The sequence below is a fragment of the Galeopterus variegatus genome, unplaced genomic scaffold (assembly GCF_000696425.1).
Source record: "Galeopterus variegatus unplaced genomic scaffold, G_variegatus-3.0.2 Scaffold243, whole genome shotgun sequence".
Taxonomy (NCBI): Eukaryota; Metazoa; Chordata; class Mammalia; order Dermoptera; family Cynocephalidae; genus Galeopterus; species Galeopterus variegatus.
Window position 1 is genome coordinate 635,272 of NW_007726354.1, and position 21,786 is coordinate 657,057.

General features: G+C 35.9%; 1 protein-coding gene across 1 annotated transcript in view; it reads left to right on the forward strand.

The window, feature by feature from the left end:
• BPTF (bromodomain PHD finger transcription factor) overlaps positions 1–21,786 on the forward strand; it is a 141,867-nt gene that overhangs the window by 28,117 nt on the left and 91,964 nt on the right. The window contains exons 2-3 of the mRNA XM_008566473.1: positions 9,912–10,734; positions 20,478–20,701. Coding sequence (XP_008564695.1) covers positions 9,912–10,734; positions 20,478–20,701 — 1,047 coding nt within the window. The remainder of the gene's footprint in view (positions 1–9,911; positions 10,735–20,477; positions 20,702–21,786) is intronic.

Consider the following 21,786-nt stretch of genomic DNA (forward strand, 5'->3'; position numbering starts at 1 on the left):
TGCTCTAATATTTTATTTCAGATTTCTCCAATTGCCCTTTATTGCTGTTTTATTCCCTCATTCAGAATTCAAAGATCATGTATTGCATTTAGTTGACATCTTTTTATTTTCCTTTAATCTAGAGCAGTTCTATCACCTTTTTGGGGGGTGGGGGGGGATGGTTTGACTGTGACATTTTTTAATTGTCCAGGCCAGTTGTCTTACAAAATGTCTCACTATTTGAGTTTCTCATTGTTTTCCACATACATAGATTCAGTTTAGATACTTTTGGCAGGAACACTCTGTAAGTGATATTATGTCCTCCTCAGCACATCTGTCTCATCAAGAGGCACACCATCAATTTCTCCCATTATTGGTGGTGTTAAATTTGATCACTTGGTAAAAGTGGCCTCTACCAGATTTCTCACTTTAAAGATACCTTTTTCCTTTGAAAGTATTACATAATCTGCAGGGTGATACAGTGAAAATGTTCTGTTGCCCAACAACCTTTTCACTCTATGTTTTTAGCATCCATTGATGGTCTTTACCTGAATCAGTTATTACATTGGTGGTTGCAAGTGGCGACTTTTCTATCATTTTTTCACTTATTAGCCAGCATTCAAAGATATCTGCCTTCTCCCTCCCTTTTGGGTATTACTCATGAGTGGACTCTTGGGATCTCTTTTTATTTATTTTGAGAAACAAGGAATCTCTGCGTGATAAGTTTTTGGGCCAGATGTTTAAGAATTAACATTCTTTGCTGATGCTACTTAAAATGTTATCTTAGAGCCATAGTTTATTTGGGGAAGAAACTAAAGAGGTATATGAAAGTGATTTTTAGTTTTCAAAGACTAAATTAAATGAGTTCTTAAATTTTTGTTGAAGCCAAAATTTCCCTTTGCCCTGTTTTTCTGTTGTGAATTTTTTTCTTGAAAGTAACATATTCACTGGTGGTTGATGAACCATAGTATTTAGTGGTAATCTAAGTAAATTTTTCAACTACAAGAAACTTTTTTCTTAACAATGTTACAGATTTAGTTAACATTCACTCTCCTTTTTCTCTCTTTGCCACCCTGAGGTAACCATTCTTGTGAAGTTCGTGTGTATCATTCACATCCATATTTTTTTAGTTGTAAGTTTGTAAGCAAATGTTGTTTTCTCTTTTTAAAATTTGTATTGATAAGTTCTTGGTGTTTAACTTAGTTTTTTCATCTTTAAAAAACTTATTTTTCCATGTTGACAGACTGAGTTCATTTATTTTTAAATCTGTATGTATTCCATTTATTTATCCATTTCTGACTGATGAACATTGAAGTTATTTTCAGTTTTCCTTTAGAATACATACTGCATGCTCTGTCAATTCATGTGTGAATATATGTGAGTTTCTTTATTTGATGCGTACATCTTTATTTCAGTTTTTTTTCTTTTCTTTTTTGTCTTTTTTGTCTTTTTTGTGACCGGTAAGGGGATCGCAACCCTTGGCTTGGTGTCGCCCACACCGCGCTCAGCCAGTGAGCGCATCAGCCATCCCTATATAGGATCCGAACCCGCGGCGGGAGCGCCACTGCGCTCCCAAGCGCTGCACTCTCCCGAGTGCGCCACGGGGCCGGCCCTTTATTTCAGTTTTTATGGAACTCTTTTTCTGTTGGAAATCCATTGAGAATGTATATTTAGTATTTTAATCACTGTTTTAAGGAGAAATAGAACTTTTTGTGATGATGAAAATATCTTATAGGTGTACTGTCAAGTATGGTAGCCACTAGCCACATGTGGCTATCAAGCACTTGAAATTATAGCACTTGTCGAAATTTCTGTTCAGGTCTTGTACTGTCTAACCCTATCGTTGATCTCCTTATATGCTATTTCTTTCACCTGTAGAAAAGGCACTTTTTATTTCTCAAATGCCCTTTCACTGAGAGGTGGACTCAGGTGGTTTTTAACAGTAGGGGAAGAAGTCTACTGTGGTAGTAAAGAGCATAATCTTAGGTGGACTTGTGTTTTAGTTGTAATTCCTAGTGGTACTGGCTGTTACCTTGGACAAGTCATTTAGACTTTCTGTAAACATCTTTGAAAGAAAGTAATAATAGTATCCACTCTTATATGATCTGAGGATAAAATGAGATAATTAGTGCATTTAAAAGTGCGTAGCACAATTCCTGGCATATAGGAAACACTGAAACCTAGCTGCTGTTTTTTATAATATTAGTGGCATGAAAGGATACGGAATGGTGGCAAATGGAATGTATCAAAGAGCACAACCTTGTCAATACTAACCTTACTTAATACTAGATTGGGGCATTATTTCAGATCAAAGGGTGAATCCTTGAGTTACTTTTGACAAATCAGTTTCATAATGTTTGAAAAATAAATATTAAATGCATCACAGATTATTTTTGTTATGCCATTCATGGTTTATATGGGTATATGTGTAACAGTGGATTAAAGAATTGGATTTTATTAGTTCTAGAGTATTTCCGCTGGAAATGAACTTCTCTCACCCCTATGCCAATACTGAGTTTTATCTTTTTCTCAGATACCAATTAGAAATAGGGGGACAGTATTACTTTTTTTTCCCCTTCTCTGAACACACATTACATATAGAGTTGTTTTATGAGGTCTAGAAATCTGAAAACACTCCTTTTAGAATTAATACAGTAAAAATTTAGGAGCCAACTGAAAAATCCACAATGGCTTCTGGTTTTTAATCTTGGAATGATTTCACCCATGGATCTCCAACCTCTGCAAGCAGTTTTGTTTATGGGTGTCATTAGTTGAAGAAATACTTCTCAGTTACTACAATAACAGAGACGTGATCTATGCTCTGAAGGAGTTCACAAATGAGCCAGAGGTACATGAGTTATTGCTTGTAATATAAATGTTCTCACCCTGTAGTGGAGGGCCATACAAGGTGCCAAGAAGCACAGTGCCAGGAGGCATAGCGAAGGACAGTGGAGGTGACATTTGAGCAAGGCCTTGAAAAGTGTCTAGGATTTCTTAAAATTTCAGCAAAGGAAGGCACTATTTGTTTGAAATGTATAGACAAGTTTTTTTAAATTAAAAAAATGAGAAGTTAACTAAACACGTACAGATTGTGACCACAGCGCATATTTTAGAAACAGCCATGTAGAAAAGGGCCATAATAAGCAGCAGTTAACACATCAGATGAGTACTGTGGACCAGTTCATCCAAAGAATTCAGAGAAGAGAGCATCCCTGTAGGCCCTCTCTTGTATTATGAAATACAAAACAGTAGAAAGGTTTGCTGCAACGACTGCTAGATCATTTTAATTAAAGAATCTGTGCATAGTAACACAGTTCCTCCATTAAGGAATAACCTGTCAGGTGGTCCCGAGCCCTTGTTATTCAGTTGGGAAATTCACTTCCATAGCCTAAATCGTGTCAGAAATTCAGTGACAAATTGTTGCTCTTTGGTTCTCTTTTTCCTGCCAGAATTCATGCAGACCACTTTCTCTCCTTAGCATTTCCTTCTTACGGGCTTATTAATGTCTTTGATGAATCTTCAGCTTCCTTTTACATCAGCCCTATTCTTATTGAGCCTCTTGACGCAACCTTTTACTTCCTTTGCTTGAGTTTCCATGAAAGCCCTACCTACTGCTCAGTAGGGGGAATATCCGATTTCTTTAAAGCAGTGGTTTTCAAACTTGGCTGAACATCAGAATTATCTGGAGAGAATGATAAAAAAATACAAATTACTGAGCCTCACCTGGGGTTCTGTAAAATTGGGTTGCATCTGAGACTGCTTTTAATAACTTACCTGATGGTTTTGCTGCACCTCCACTCCAGTTTTAGGAAGGACTGTTTCAAGACAGCTTCTCAAACTGATGAATATATAAATCACCTGAAGATTTTTAGAAATTGCAGTTTCTAATTTATTAGGCCTGGGGTAGGGCCTGAGGTTCTGAATTACTCTAAAATATCATTGATGATGCCAATCACATTTTGAGTAACAAAACTTGAAGGTAACTTCTGGAATTTCATTTGCAATCTAATGTGTATTAATTTTTACTCGTCTGGCTTTTAGGGGGAATGACCTTTCTAAGTTCTAGGGAGGTGGTTCTCAAAGTGTGGTTCCCAGAATAGCATTACCTGAGAATTGTTAGAAATGCGAATTCTCAGATTCTGTCCTAGACCTGTTGAATCAGAAACTGTTTTAATTAGAATCAGCCCTCCAGGTGATCCTGATGCATTCTGAAGTTTAAGGACCACTGGTCCAGGGCTTCTCACTATAGTTCTCTATTTACTTACATAGTGAGAAGTCAAAATACATTTCTTAGTCTACAAATAAAAGGATACTTCAAAAAGTTCATAGAAAAATAGAATTTAAAAAAATACATTTTTTTTTTTTGTGGCTGGCCTGTACGGGACCCAGACCTGTGACCTTGGTGTTATAAATCTGCACTCTAACCAACTGACCTAACCAGCCAGCCCTAATATGAATCTTTTTACAAACTTTTTGAAGTACCCTTGTAATGTACTTCATTACAAGACATCATTTTCTTTTGTAATTGCATGGGCTAGCACTTCAAAACTACTAATTCTTTACATAAATGTTTATTAAATAAGTTATATATGCCAGCCACTATTTAATATAGGTAAACAACTTAAACAAAACTCTCTGCCCTAAAGGAAATTATTTTATAGTGATGGTGTTAACTATTAATTCATATACATATTTATCCATAAGCAATATATAAAACTGTTTTGCATGGTTTTAAATTGTTTATACTTTTGTACTCACTCCCCTCCTCAATGTTTTTTGCTTCATGGTGTTTTTGTTTTTAAGGTTGGTCCAAGTTGACACACATAGCCCTAAATTACTTAAGACAACTATATAGAATTTTTTTTTTTTTTTTTTTTTTTTGGCAGCTGGCTGGTGTGGGGATCTGAACCCATGACCTTAGTGTTATAAGGCTGCACTTTAACCAATTGAGCTGAATGGCCAGTCTGTAGAATTTTATTAAATAAATATTCCATGTTTAACTATTTCCCCATTGATAGACATTTTGGTTTGTTTCCAGCTTGATTGATTGCCTCTTTGTTTTTTGTGGGTTTTTTGTATTCATTTTTTATTTTTATTTATTTTAGGATATTATACAATTTTCAAAGCTAATAACGATCTTTTTTGTGTGTGCATTTCAAGCATAACAAAATAAAAGTATTTCACAAAAGAAGTCCATGTTATAATAGTATTGAAATATGAGGCATAGGGTAATTATGCATTTGTGGGTTATTAACATAATACATTCATTTTAAAGAATAAACATTTTGTTCTGCAAATGCATTAGGAGAGTTTCTCTAGAGAAGTGTTTTTCAAACTGTGGGCTACAACCAGTATGTTTTAAAAGTAGGAGAATAGAAGATAGTAGCAGAATAGGAGAGAAGAGAAGATAATAAGAGTAGTGTTTGGCAGAACTTTTTTTTCCAGGAGTGTGTATACTGGATTAATCTGTAAAATATATTTCTTTCTTTGGTTATAGACAAACAAGTTTGCAGACTGGTCTTTCAGGTTTTGTGCCTTAAACCTGACTAGCTGTTAACTGAATTGCTCTTCAAAGATGTGGTACCAGTGTGCAGTCTCACTGGTAGTGTACTGGTGTTTCCGTTGTTCTGCATCCTTCCACATTGTTTGTTTGGTTGAACTTTTAAATTTTTACTCACTGATGAATATGAAGCAGTATCTCATTGTGGTTTTACTTTACCTTTTCTGCTAACTAGTGAGATTAGTCCTATTTTTTAATACAAGAAAATTAATATAATTCACCTGGTAGATATTAGATCAGTGTTGAAAATGGTAATGAGTATAATACTCCATGGCATATTATAATTACCTTTCTGTGGATAGTTGAGATGACTTGGCTTGCTAATACTGATGACTGACAGTTGAGAGGTTTAAGTTCTGTCCTTATACAGTGTAATCTATGCTCAGTTCTGTAAATCTGAATCTGAATTTGGTGTAATGACCTTATATGTGTATTCATACAAGACCATCAGTAGTCATTGGTAGCAGTATCACTTTATTGATTTGAATACTAATATTTCTGTATGTTTGCATGGATACTTGCCCACTTTTTCTTTTAAAATATTATGATAAAAATATATACATGAAATATTTTTTTAAATATAAAAAGGTAAAAAAAAATTACTTTCTTTTTTCCTGTCCCCCACTTCTCCCCAGAAGCAACCACTTTTAAAGATTCTCATGTGACCTCTTAGATATATGTACTTTATCATTGTCTCTTCCTCCCGTTCCTCCTCCTCCTTTTCCCCCCCTAATTTCTTTGCTCAAATAACACCTTATTCATTGTTTTGTAGCTGGCCGTTTCCTCCACTTAATAATGTATCTCAAAGATTGTTTCATTTTAGCACATGTGAGTTTTACCTTATTCTTCTCAACTAATAGATTTGATTCCATTGTGTAGATGTATCACAATTTATTTAACTATGTTGATGTATATTTATATTAAAAAGAAAAAAACGCAAAACACACACACAGAATTTCAGCTTTTATAAACTTTGTTAAGTATTTTGTACTTACTTAAATGCATGTGTGAGTACTGTGTATTTGAAGGATCAATTCCAGGAGATAGAATTGCTGGGTCAAAGGGATATGCATTCAGATAGATGTTTGTCAAATTGCCTTCTAAAATATTGGATCAATTTATAACTCTCCAAAAAATGTATCAGGTGAACTGACCAGTATTTAACGTTAACAATGTGTGAAGTGCTCACGTTGTTCAGTATGTATGTGATCATAGTTTGAATAGAAGCTGTTTTGTGGTTTCCAGTTAGATTGTATACTCATATAAGGTGGAACTTATGGACCTCTTTTGGCTTTCTTTACCTCTAAAACCAAGAGAAAACCGACATATTTTAGCTTCATATAAAGCTAAAAAGAATCAGAAAAATACAGTGGTTATTCAGAATCTTTCAAAATGTATGAAGTCTGATACTTTTAAATTAAACAATATTTCTATTACTGCCTTATAAATATGGTACTACCAACAGGCTGTTTTTTTGTTTTTTTGTTTTTTTTAATATTAACTGCTCTCATTGGTAGTCTTAAGATAGTAATTTCCCGAAATTCTCATTATAAAAATCCTATACAGTGTCAGATACTGCTTCAATCAGTACTCTTTTGGTTGCAAGTGACAAAAAACCAGCTCATGGTCACTTAAGCAAAAGGGAAATGGTTTTGGCTTATGTGACTAGGAAATTCAAAGGACAGATTCCACCAGGACTCAAGAGTTATCAAGACTCTATCATTTATCTCTCACTTCTGCCCTGTCTTCTTTATTTCCTTTTTCCATGAGGGAGGCAGAGGTGGGTTAGCCGTGGACAGCTTCTGGCCACCTTAATGGAAAGAAGGAGCTTCAGACTACCTCTCACTCAGCATCTGAATATAAAAAAAAAAAATCCCAGGCAAAGACTCTAATTTAGCCAATCCTGGGTCGTGTGTGCACCCCAGTGATCAGGAGTTAGAAAACTGTAATTGGGAGCCACATCAGAATCACATGGAATGGGGGAAGGGAAAGTCTCTAAACGGAGTGATGCTGGGCAGATGCTTACTATAAAAGAAATATTCCAAATCTGTGTCTACGGGAGTTGGATGTTCATTTGGGGAGATGGGTGGATACCACAGACAGATAAATTATAACATAAGGTAACATATGGTTCAGAGAAGGCTACAAGGATTCAGAGGAGCCTGGGGAGTTAGAATAATCTTTTGTAGGAAATGGTGCCAGAGTTAAACATCAAGGAGAGAATTGAAGATGTGAACATTCATGGTTTTGTTGTTCTGGTCCCCATCAGTTGATTTCTTTCTTTGTAAGGCCACTTTTCTTTGGTCAGGACCATATTGATTTTTTAAAAATCATGCAGTATAATTTATATACAATAAGATTTACTCTTTATAGTGTACAAATCTGAGTTTTGACAAATGCATGTGATCATGTAACCATCATCATACACAAGGTATAGGACAGTAAATTCACTTTTATACATCTTTTTTCTGTTCTTATAGCTGGACTCTGAACCAGGTCTTTATACCCTGTGTAATTGCAGTAGATGTTGTGCCTCTGAGCTCTTCCCCCTGTACTGTTCATTGTATACACAGGCACTACTCCTTGACATGACTGCCCTGCTCAGAAAACCTTTAACAGTCCTCACTACTGCCAGAATAATAAAATACTGTTCAAACTCCTAAGCTTAACATCTGAGGACCTCTGCATCCTGTTCCTAGAACTGGTTTTCCAGCTATTCCTTTTATAATCCTTTACATGGACTCTCTTTGACAAACATTTTGCATGAACAACTGAGAGAATACAAGGAATTGTTCTATGAAAGCAGTTTTATCTTACTCGCTGACTTGTTTTTCTTCTACTCTTATTCGAGGATATTCCTCTAGGTTCAGTTTTCTCTTTTACTCATTTTCTGCTTTCTCTCACTTATGCTTATGTGGATGAGTCCTAAATACTTTCCAGAAGATAGTGAAATGGACTGGACTGTCCATCATGACACTTACTAACATGGTGATTCTGTCATTTAATGGAATCTGTGACACATGCATCTCTATAGCTTTTATCACTTTTGCTAAGTTTGCTGAGATGGAGGAGGCTGCTAAGTATATACGGCTCACCAGCAAGGTCTGCCTCAGAGTGACCTCTTGACTTTTTTCTACAGAAAGTATTGAGTATATCCTTTTTTGGAAAATCTCCTTTCTAGTGAATGAATGTTGGGGTTTCATTGTATAAATTTAAGATCTTGACTTCTTATAGTCCTTAGCATACTTTTTTCTCCTGGTACCATGTATCATTTTAATTTGCAGATAGTGGGAGTAAGCTAGAGGTGAGGAGGGTGTAGGAAGTAGGGCTGGAGGCAGTTAAGAGGTTGCTAGCAACCCAAAATCATTGTTTATAAACCTTAATTGTACAAAAATGAATTTAATGTTAATTGATCTCATTAATATTAATTCTGAAAATTAGAAATACATTTATCATTCTTCAGACTTATTAGGAAATGTAGTAATAATCCAGACAGTTGGGAGAAACTTGTTACTTTCACCAAGTTTTCTTTATAAAGCAGGGCTGATTATAATACCTCATAGACTTGTTCATTAAATGAGATATGTATGCTTGTTACAAACTAAGCTCTCAAATGTTGTATACATTGATACACTTATATACATACATATGTAAGCCTGGACATCACATCTCATAAATTGAGGAATGAGTGCCTAAAAGTTGCTTAACTGATTGTTAAAAATAAACTCTGGTGTCTGTTTCCTAGATGAGCCTCTTTCTTTTTCTTTCAGTATTTGAGCTTTTCTCTTTTCTCCTCCTTCCTTTCTACTTCTTTCCTTTCTGACCCCACCCTAAACCTATGCTTCACTGTGGAACTCCTCTCAGGAAGTACTTCTGGCAGAGGAAAAAAGATCTATACTGAGAACTTCCTGTCTGGTTGTTAAGAGGCATTTCTGTATTGCATGCAACTAACACAGTGTGAGATATGTTGCTCCCCTACCACCACCCCATGCCAGTTATCTTATATGTAGAAATTTTTTCTCATTTGTATTCTTGTCAAATCTTTCATAAATGCACTGTTATTTTTTAATCATGGTTACCTGTAAACCAGTAATTCCTCTAGGTAGTTGAAAGCTGATTATAATTTAAAATTTTTCACTTCTGGTTTGGAATTGAGTGGGAAAACTTTGAATTTAGATCTTCTATGGAGTTAAAAATTAGAGCTAAATTATTGCTTCGTGGTATTATTTTAACTTGACAATTATTAGATTAGTAGCAGTGTGCTTATCTATTTTTTAAGGTATATGTTTGAATAGGAAAAACTAGAGAACCTTTAGTTTGTTGAAATGATGTAATATATTGATTTGTAATGATATCATTTCTTTATTTACAGGTAGGCGAAAACCCAGAGTACATCGGCCTCGTTCTCCAATATTGGAAGAAAAAGACATCCCACCTCTTGAATTTCCCAAGTCCTCTGAGGATTTAATGGTGCCTAATGAGCATATAATGAATGTTATTGCCATTTACGAGGTACTGCGGAACTTTGGCACTGTTTTAAGATTATCTCCTTTTCGCTTTGAGGACTTTTGTGCAGCTCTGGTGAGCCAAGAGCAGTGCACACTCATGGCAGAGATGCACGTTGTACTTTTGAAAGCAGTTCTGCGTGAGGAAGACACTTCCAATACTACCTTTGGACCTGCTGATCTGAAAGATAGCGTTAATTCTACACTGTATTTCATAGATGGGATGACGTGGCCAGAGGTGCTGCGGGTGTACTGTGAGAGTGATAAGGAGTACCATCATGTTCTTCCTTATCAAGAAGCAGAGGACTATCCATATGGACCAGTAGAGAACAAAATTAAAGTTCTGCAATTTTTAGTTGATCAATTTCTTACAACAAATATTGCTCGGGAGGAATTAATGTCTGAAGGGGTGATCCAGTATGATGACCATTGTAGGGTTTGTCACAAACTTGGGGATTTGCTTTGCTGTGAGACATGTTCAGCAGTATACCATTTGGAATGTGTGAAGCCACCTCTTGAAGAGGTACCAGAGGACGAGTGGCAGTGTGAAGTCTGCGTAGCACACAAGGTGCCTGGTGTGACTGACTGTGTTGCTGAAATCCAAAAAAATAAACCATATATTCGACATGAACCTATTGGATATGACAGAAGTCGAAGGAAATACTGGTTTTTAAACCGAAGACTTATAATGTAAGTAAATTCTGGTCTTAGGTTTTCTTATATATTTAAAAGTAAACCAGTTTCCTTCATGATTGATCGATGTAGCAGAGCTTTGTGACTGATGCATTATAAATCTTTGTAATTTAATAATGAGATTTAAGGCTAAATAATTTTTTATTTGAAGGAATATATGCATTGAAACCGTTTTTAAAATTGTAAAGAACGAAGAGTGTATGAAAGAAAAATACATACCGTTGTTTTTGATGCCTAGGATAGGAAATAGAATGTTACTAGGTGGAATTCCGCCACTGTAGGCCCTTCCTTCGTTATATGCCCAGACAGCTCACCCAAGGTAGGTAATCCACACCGTAACTTTGGTGTTAAGGATTTTTTTGCATCTCTTTTTTAGTTTTACCACATCTATATGTAAAATGGAGCAACAAGAACAAATCTAGCTGTCTAAGGAAAGGTCAGTTCTGCCATTATTGATTGTACTCTCCAGGGGAAGGTAATCCCAGCAGACTCAGATTTATAGTCTGGCCTTGGTGTTCCTGAGGGTTTTCAAGAAGCTCTACCGGGCAAAGTCAGTGGGCAAGGTCAGTCTGGGAAAACATGGTTTACCTCAGTCAGGGCATTGTGTGGGGTTGTGGTGTGCACTAATTATTGAACGCCTGTAGAAATAGGGTCAGATGGATTGTGCTACTTTTTATTTTCAGCTTCTAAAGTCTTCAAAACCTTCTTCCAGTTCTCAGAATTGGGGCAAATCCGAAAATCTTTGGTGGGATGAAATAAATGTCAGAGCATGACCTGGAGGAGAGAGCAGGAACTTCATCAGTGATGTGTCGAGAAATCTGAATCCATTCTGATTCTTGAGTCTGTATATGACTCATTTGGACTTACTTGGAAACTTATAGAATCTTCTCTGCCTCTGGTTCTGCAGCTTTACAGTGATATGCCCTTATGGGGGTCTGTTTTCATCCATTAGGTATTCGGTGGGCAGTTTCAATCTGGCAATTGTGTCCTTCGGTTCTGAGAACTTCTCTTGACAACTTCCTCCTCTCCTATCCCTGATGTATTTATCTTGAGCTATTGTTTTATTGAACATTGTACTTCCTATTTTGGTCTTCTGATTTTCTTATCTTTTCTCTCCAGTTTTCCTCTTTGTCTTTTTTCCTCTTTGGTGTGTGTGTGTGTTGCTCAGTTTTTCTAGATGATTTCCTTATCTTCGTCTTCCAACCGTACTATTTAGTTTTTGTTTTCTGATGCCATATTTTTATGTTCTAAGCACACTTTTGTTCTTAAAAATCTTTTTTAAAAAGAAGTAATAAAATCCTGTGTTTGTTTCATGGATCTAATATTTCTTCTTACCTTTCTGAGGTTATTAATGATAGGTGTTTTTTGGTTTTTTCTTTTCCCCTTTGTGCATAGTCTTTTTCTTCTAAGTTGTTTTTTTCTGTTGTTTGTTTTTTTCTCTCTCCTCCATCCTCTGATGTCTATTAATCCTTAACTTTCTGCTCCCAATTAACATTGTGGAACCACATAGCTAATTAGAACCTCTGAGCAAATGGGTGGGCCCCATCAATTTCAAGCTTAACCACTGGGTGAGTTTCATAGTTTGGTTTATTGGGAAGTCCCTGATGTCTGCATCTTTAGCTCTTTCTTCTGGAACTGGTTAGGTGGCCCAGTGAGGCTTTTTCCGGTGTCCTACTTGGAGCACACAGGTCTAGCTGGTGGTATTCTGGCAGCTGAGTGGTGGAAGCAGACTGCATTTATCGTGTGTGCAGCATTTTCTGCGTGTATCGTCACTAAGCCTCAGTTTTCTATATAGTGCCTTTGTTCACAGCTGAGCCTGGTGTCTCCTGGTCCAGAGAACCTCTGTTTAACCTCTTCCAGAGACTAACCCCTTAGTGGATTGAAGGGGAGAGATAGTCTAGGAATCTGCCCCTTTTACAGCTTCAGCCAGTTTTCTGTTTTAGATACTCCCTCCTCATTTTCAGTGCCCTTTGAGAATTCTGAGCGTAGGTTGGGTTTGTTCTCAGCTTCACTCTTTTGGTTTGAGATTGGGCTTCTTAGGTTCTTCTGAAGCAGTAATCGCTTGTCCATCTGCTTTCAAAATTTTTTTATTCTCTCTTCTATTTTCCTTATCCTTATGAGTTTATGTCTTTAAAAATGTTTCTTTAGCATAGTTTTAACGGTTTCATGAGGGAGCAAAATTATATGTCACCTTAATCCAGATGCCGATGTTAGAAATAGTATGTAAACTTTTAAATGTATATTTTGTGTCTTTTGGTTTGGATCAATTATTTTTAAATATATGTACTTTTTTTTTTGGCTTATTTATCTCCCAGATAGCTGGTCATTGTGCTATTCTTTTTTGACCTCTTGCTATTGAGGTGGCAATATGGAAACCTTTGTCGGCAAGGTCATTACAAATGGTGAGATAACTGTAACACATTTTGGTTTGAAGTTTAAAGCTATATTGTCATCGTAAGTGAAAATCGAATCATACTGCCTGTCTGGGATCATGGTGCTTGGACTCTCTTTAGACATTCGGCAGTTGACAGGCCATGTTCACTCAGTATCATAATGACCTCGTGAAAGACACTTATCAGTATTGCTGTGAATAAATTAAAAAGTGAAATTTAGTCCATGCTCCTAGTCTCCCATTCCTATGCTTGCTTTCCCTATCTTGCCTTTCCTCATCCTTTTGGATGTTCATTCTCTCTGCCTCTTTTCTTCCTTGTGCTACCTTTTTTGGCCAGATAGAAACAAAGGTGCTTTGTCTACATACAGATAAGCCTTGACATCTTTAAGGCTTATTACACAGTAATCAGAGACCTAGGCCTTAACAATTAGAGACCTGTAACTACAACTAGTAGGTAATGATTTAGTAATAACAGCCAAGAACAACATTTATTGAGCACTTACTGTGTGCCTCACAGTATCCTAAGCATTTTATGTATTTTTGTCTTCATTAATCCTTGTAATAACCCCAAAATGTAGGTACTATTTTTTTCTGTATTTTGTAGATGAAGAGACTAAGGCTCAACGAGGTTAAATAACTTGCCCTCAGACTTGCCCTAGAACCTATGGCTGTTACGAGGTGGGACCTGGAACTTTTCCAGAACTGGTTTATAGAATATTTTTAATGCCTGATTTTATATTATAGTTTCCAGACCATCATCTTGAGAAGTCTGCAACTTACATCATTCTGACTGTTAAAACCAATGCTCATGGGCCGGCCCCGTGGCGCACTCGGGAGAGTGCGGCGCCGGGAGCGCAGTGATGCTCCTGCCACGGGTTCGGATCCTATATGGGAGTGGCCAGTGCGCTCACTGGCTGAGCGCCGTGTGGGCGACACCGCACCAAGGGTTGTGATCCCCTTACCACTCACGAAAAAAAGACAAAAAAAACCCCCCAAAAACCAATGCTCATAACTGGGAGAGAAAGATACTGTAGTGGTTTTTGTTATATTTGTTATATATTTGTTTATATATATTTGTTATATATATTAAATATATTTGCAAATATTTGTTATATTTTAAATTTTGAAATAAAGACATTTTTAGAAAATGTAAACTAAATTAAGTGCCGTTCCAGGAAAGTTTTACTTCCTGATATATCAGTATATAAAATAACACTTGGGGAAGCAAAGTATATACTACTTTGAATGTAGTTAAATAAGTGCAGACCTTTGAAATCACATGACTCAAAGGTCTTAAGAAGCTTTTAAAGCTTTTTAAAGCACCTGTGGGTGAATTTTTGATACGTTATTGATGAAATCAAATATTCTACTTTTCTAAGTTGAACAGTAAAATTCCTTAGTTATGTTTGGCAATAAAACTTCATTTAAATTTATTTGCTTTAAAAGCTCTAATTGTAGTCCATCAAATTGCCTTTCTTGATACATAGTAAATTACATAGAATTTAATGATGATTTCAGACAAATAAGGCTATTTTTTTTCATGCTGTGGTATTTTGGGTATTTTCTGTGTAAAATCAAATAGGAAACTTAAAACATCATAGTGATAATTAAGTGTTCTGTTTCAACAATTTTAGTAAATCTGAAAGATTTTACGTCTTTTATGAAAATTAGATTAAAACAATTTCAGTGTAAGTATCCCATTCTGGTAGATTATATGTGCATTCCTGGTGAAAGTTTTAATGCCATGTAAATTGTTCGAGTAGTTTACAGTGTATGAAGATTTGGTATATGCTTTCCCTGGAAGCCCAGAAACTTAAAATGATGAATCTCAGTGGCCCTGTTGTGAGGGGGATAGGGTGGGATGGTGGGGTGTGTGTGCCTAAGATAAAGTCTGTGTTAGTGAACAATTTTTAATTGTAATGTAATGGTTTTTGTTATATTTGCACTGTTATATTAGTTTATCGAAATAAAATTTTTTCATTATTTTATTTTATCTTTTGGCTTTTGAACAGCAGAAGTTTATTTCTCACAGTTCTGGAGGCTAGCAGTCTGAGATTAGGGTGTCAGCATGGCCGGGTTCTGGCGAGGGCCCTCTTCTGGGTTGCAGAGGGCTGCCTTCTTGTTGTGTCCTCCCATGGAGAAGAGGAGAGAGCTCTCTGGGCCTTTTTTTTTTTTTCTTCTATTTCCATTATTTTATTTGATAAGCATTTAAAAATACTTTAATTGTATAGGTTAGTGAAGCATATAATAAAACAAAGGTTCTTATACATGAATTTATAGTCTACCTATAAGGTAGCATGTCTAAAATGGACCTCGTCGTTTTCCTGCATTACCTTCTCTTCATCCACTGCTCTCATCTTAATAAATAGGATCACTATCCTACTGGCTGCTCATACTAGAAACCTGGGGATAATTTTTTGTCCTATATGGTTTGTTACACCTTTGAAATACCTCTTAAATATTAAATCAGTTTCTCTCCATTCTGACTGTCCCTATCAGTCGATATTATCTTGATTAGACTAGTTGTAGCATACAAGCTGGCCTATATGTAACCACTCCCCCATCCTCACCCTCTAATTCTGTTTTCTATTTTGTAGCTGGATGATTTGTAAAACAACAATTTTGATCTGATTTCCTTTTGAAAAATCTTTCAATTACTTCCATTTGCTCTTAACAGAAAGTTCAAACTCTTTAGCATATGTCTCTAAATTTGTACATTTAATTCTCTTACTTCCCACCACCCAAAACAAAATAAATAAAAAGCACACTAAAACACCTAAAAAGCCTCTTGGCTAACTCATCCTTCAAGTCTCAGCCTATTTATGCCATTTCCTAGGACTTTCTTACCCTAACCTCTTTCCCTCTTGCATCCTGAAATACTTCTACTTTTTACCTATAATTATGTGTTTTAAGGTAGATATCACATACTTTATAAGGTGAGAAAAATAATGGCAACTATGCATATTGCACCCACTAGGTGCTGGCACTCTTCTAAGCACTTTACATATTTAACTCACTTAATCCTAAGGAGCATTTTGATGTAAGTACTGTCACTCAATTTTTCTGATAGAGAAGTTGAGACAGATAGAAGTTAAGTAATTTATCCAAGATCATACAACTAGTAAGTGGCAGAATCAGGGTTCAATCCCAGGCATTCTGGCTCCAGAATGTGTGCTCCTAACCACTACTTGGGCTTCTTGACATAGCTGTTGTCTTTAATTGCTGAATTGCTACTTGTATTAGTTTCTGAGGGCTGCTGTAACAAAGTACCACAAATGGGGTGGCTTAAAACAGCAGAAATTTATTCTGTAACAGTTCTGGAGGCCAGAAGCCTGACTCAAGGTGTCAGCAGGGCCACACTCCTTCTGCAGGCTCTAGGAAAGAATTCTTTCTTGCCTTCTCCAGCTTCTAGTACCCCTTCCTTGGCCTATTGGCAGCATAATTCCAATCTGCCTACCTCCGTCTCTTCAAGGCAGTCTAGGATTTTTCTATTAAGAGCCTAAAAATTCTTCTAGCCTTTTCCCATTACCCAATTCCAAAGCCACTTCCATGTTTTTAGGTATGTGTTACTGCAGTACTTCACTTCCCAGTCCCAAAATTTGGGAGTTTTCAAGGCTGCCATAACAAAGTACCACAAACTGAGTGGTTTAAGACAACAGGAATGTATTGTCTTGGGGTCCTAGAGGCCCAGAGTCTGAAATCACATGTCAGCAAGGTTGGTTTTTTCTGGAGGCTCTCAGGGACAATTTGTTACGTGACTGTTGTAGTTTCTGGCAGTTCTTGGTGTTTCTTGACTTGGGGACAGACACATCACTCCAATATTTGCCTCCATCTTCACACTACCTTCTTTTCATACATCGCTGTGTCCTCTCCTTCTATAAGGACACCAGTCATTGCATTTAGGGCTCACCCTAAATCCAGGATGATTTCATCTCAAGATCATTATCTAATTACATCTGCAAAGATCCTATTTCCAAATAAGGTTACATTCTGAGGTTTCAGGTGGATGTGAATTTTGGGGGACACTGTTCAGTCTCTATTATACTAGTGATCCTTACTCTTAATTTCTATGGATTTGTTTAGAAGTAAACCTTGAAACTTACTGTTAGTCATTACTATTGCTTATCTAGCCTAGGTAAAAACCAAATAAGCTTTAAAATTTAGACATATAATATGTATGTTTGCTCTTAAATTATATTTTTGGCAAATGTTTTATTTCCAACCTGTTCTCTCTCTCTCACCCTGTGAACTCCTTGAGAAAGTGTGCTGATTAGTGTCTTCAGGGAAGCCAGGCCAGAGATTTTGTGGAAACCACATTGTAACTCCATACCAAATATACATACAAATCAATTCCTGTATTTATACAGGAAAGCTATTGTCACTTGTACAATTAGGACAAATAATTTTGATTATATAAACTGTGTAAATAAGCCCAAGTGCGTAAGTATAAAAAATACCTTTTTCAAAGCATTAGCAGTTACTCTTCACTCTGTTTTACTACTTTATGATTGTAGTGAATTTGTCCTTGCACACCCTCAAGAAGAAAAAAGTAAAGTCATGTGAATATTATCTTTGATCAGTAGAATAAAAGTTACTGAGCATCACATTTTTAGAGGGACATTGACAAACTACATTTAGGGGAAGAATATCAGGGTAGTGAAGACTGGAAAACGTGCCCTATGAGGAGCAATAAAGTATTTGAGCATGTTTGGCCTGAAAAGAAAAGACAGAGTGAAATTGTAGATGATGTGAAAGATTTGAAGGGCAGTGTATGGAGGAGGTGTTAGATTTATTTCACATACTTGTAGCAGGTAGAACCAGGAATAATTGGTCGGAATATTAGGGGTTTGAGTCATCTCAATATAAGAAGAAACTTTCTAAAGGAGGAATTTTATTTTAATTTAGAATGGACTGCCATATGAAGCTGTGAGTTCTGTGTTGTGGATGGGAAATTCTACAGATGCCAGCATGGACCTAACATAACAGCCTCTGTTGGGGACCCTTTCAGTAGTCTTGAGTTGTTTGAAAAAAAATTGACAGAATGTCCATTTAATCAAATTTGTTCCTGTAGCATCTCATTTTCATATTGAAATCTTACACTTGTAAATTACATTTTCTACCCCCAAAATGTGTATATGTAGGATGTTTTTCATTTTCCATTGAAATATGTAGATATTTCTTAATAGAGAAAAAACTAAATAATTCAATATGTTTGTAAGATTGATATTTTAGAAAATAATCAGGCTGTCCTATAACTCTTAGGTTCAGTCAGAGCTCACTACATAATTTTTAATTTGATTTTGTCACTTAATTAGATTGTTGAGTATGGTATTGAGTTTTGAAAGCTTTTAATGAATCTTTGATTAGAGGACTCCAACATCTTTGATGCTGTGAATTGGAAAAAGACCATTTCATCACTCAGTGTTAAGAAATCAGTAGAAATACTCATTAGAGAGTGAAATCTAGAGCAGATTTTAAAAACTATTTTCAGAAATTTGTGTGCAAATTTTTTCTTTAAAAGTTTTGGTAATTTTAATATACTTTTATTTATCTATGATTTAATATATCCCTTCTTTCTTCAGAATTACTGAATGACTCATTCCCAGAATTCTGCTAAATTTTTACTTACTACCTTAATAGTAATAATAACATTTAATATTTATTGATCACTAATGATGTGCCCAGGTATTATTATAGATGCTTTATTATAATACCTTTAAGTCTTACCGGGGCCCTGAGGCTGGCACCATTTTACAAGTGAGGTCAATAAAATGGCTCAGAGACTCAGAGAAGTTGTGTCTTGTCCATACCCACATATCTCATAAGCGACTGAGCCCATTTAAAGCCAGGTCTTTCTTAAAGCTCAGTTCTCTCAGCTCTGGCAGTTTGCCATTGAGTAAACAGGAAAATTAGACTCTCTCTTATCAGGTACCTCACACATATTCCTGAATTCCTTTTGAGTGGGAGAAGATATATCATTACATGTGTTTCTCTAACTCATGTCCTAGAAATTAATTTGCTGTGTTTCTTTTAGTTAGTGACCATCTCTGTTAATCCATCTCCATTAAAAGTGAATGGAAGGGGCCGGCCCGGTGGTGCACTCGGTAGAGTGTGGCGCTTGGGAATGCGGCTTTTGTTTTTTTTTTTTTTTAAAATAAAACCTTTGCTTTTAGCATAGTTTTAGATTTATAGAAAAGTTGCAAAGATAGTACAGAAGCTTCTCTTATACCCTGCATGTGGTTTCTTTTATTATATATATATATATATATATCTTACATTAGTGTGGTACATTTGTCATAACTACTGAACTGATATTGATACATTGTTATGAACTAAAGTCCATAGTTTAGTCAGATTTCCTTAGTTTTTAATCTGACATTCTTTTTCTGTGTCATCTGGGTAGCGACACCGAGGGTTGCGATCCCGTTACCGGTTACGAAAAAAGACAAAAAGGAAAAAAAAAAGTGAATGGAAGCTGAGGAGACTTGTAGGCAGGAAAGGAAGCTGCTCCTCTTCTCTCCAGTTTGTGCTTTGCTTGTCTGTAAGGAAAGAAGGATGAGGCATTATTGCTCAATTGAAATGACTCTTTCAAGGACCAGAACTTAGCAAAACATTTATACTATTTTGATGGAAATATTTCTAAATTATATTGTAATGTGAACTGGTTCCCTGCCTGCCATGTACTGAACATAGTTTAAACATTTCTGATGGGATCAGGGGTTAAAATTCTGCTCATCACATTGTTACCTTGATGATCTTAACGTTGATGTGTAACTAAAAGTGCCCTCCACCAGGTACTCACTCTGACGTGGCTCTGAATTTTGAGGTCATCCTTCTGTGTGTCATGTTTTTATTTATTTATTTATTTATTTTTTGGCAGCTGGCAGCCGGCCCATCCATTTATTTTTTCAGTCATTTATTTCTATCAGTATAGACTCATGGATATTTGTTTTATACTTTGAGTTATAATTCAGTACAGCCTTATTTATTTGGCCACTCAACCCTTGATCTTGGTGTTACAACACCATGCTCTAACCCACTGAGCTAACCTGCCAGCCCTCGTGTTTTTAGATGTTCTTATTTGCTACTGTACTGTATCTCTCTTATTGCTACTACTCCCAAATTATTTTATCCTAAGTTGCTGTGGGCTAGGAAATAAAAATAATTAGAGGTTGTTCAAATAAAATAAGAGTAAATCAGGTAAGACCGACAGGATCCCTTATGTGCACACATATTAGGCTGTAGTACATAAACTTTGTGTTACACATAACTTTTCACTGCATAGTTGAAATTGTTAGAGAAGTGGCATGCCTAGACATATAAAGTATTTCCTCCCTTTTTTAAACAGAGAAGAAGATACAGAAAATGAAAATGAAAAGAAAATTTGGTACTACAGCACAAAGGTCCAGCTTGCGGAATTAATTGACTGTCTAGACAAAGAGTATTGGGAAGCAGAACTTTGCAAAATTTTAGAAGAAATGCGTGAAGAAATCCACCGGCACATGGACATAACTGAAGACCTGACCAATAAGGCTCGGGGCAGTAACAAATCCTTTCTGGCAGCAGCTAATGGTGAGGGGGCATTTTCTCATTTTATTTTTGTTAAATTTAAGGTAAACTCTTGGTTTGAAGTCACTACAAAATTTGAAAATACGTGAAAAATTTCATGTGTGTATATTTTATTTTAATTTTCTATATTTCATTTTCCAAGAGAACCTTGTTCATTCCAACATAAATTAGGGATGCTATGCATTTTAGTGTTTTGTTTCTTGCCTTGGTCATTACTGATATTACCAAGTCATTTATTTATTTATTTAATTCAAGTATCTTATTAATCCTTTTTTGGCAGTCCTATTTTTAATTATAAGAAATGATATTTTTTTGAAATTTTTGTTGTTTTTTTTTTTTAAATAAAACCTTTGCTTTTAGCATAGTTTTAGATTTATAGAAAAGTTGCAAAGATAGTACAGAAGCTTCTCTTATACCCTGCATGTGGTTTCTTTTATTATATATATATATATATCTTACATTAGTGTGGTACATTTGTCATAACTACTGAACTGATATTGATACATTGTTATGAACTAAAGTCCATAGTTTAGTCAGATTTCCTTAGTTTTTAATCTGACATTCTTTTTCTGTGTCATCTGGGTAGGATGATCCCATTCAGGGTATACCACCACATTGTGTTAGTTTCCTTGTTTTTGATGACCATGACAGTTTTGTGGAGTACTGGTCAGGTATTCTATAGAATACCCTCAATATGGATTTTTGTCATGTTCTCCTCATGGTTAGCCTGGGGTTGTGGATTTGGGGAAGGAAAATCACAGAGGTGAAGTGCCATTCTCATCATCATGTCAAGGGTACATGCTGTCAGCATGATTTATTACTGATGACATTAACCTTGATCACCTGATTGAGGTAGTCTTTGTCAGGTTTTTCCGCTATAAAGTTACTCTCTACTTCTCCCACCCCCCCAAATACTGTGCTTTTTTGAAGCAAGTCATTATATACTGCTCATGTACTTAGGAGGTGGGGAATTATTCTCTACCTCCTTGAGGGAGGCAATATCTACATAAATTATTTGGAATTTTTTTGCACAGGAGATTTGTCTATTATCCATTTATTTTTATTTATTTATTTATTTATTTATTTAT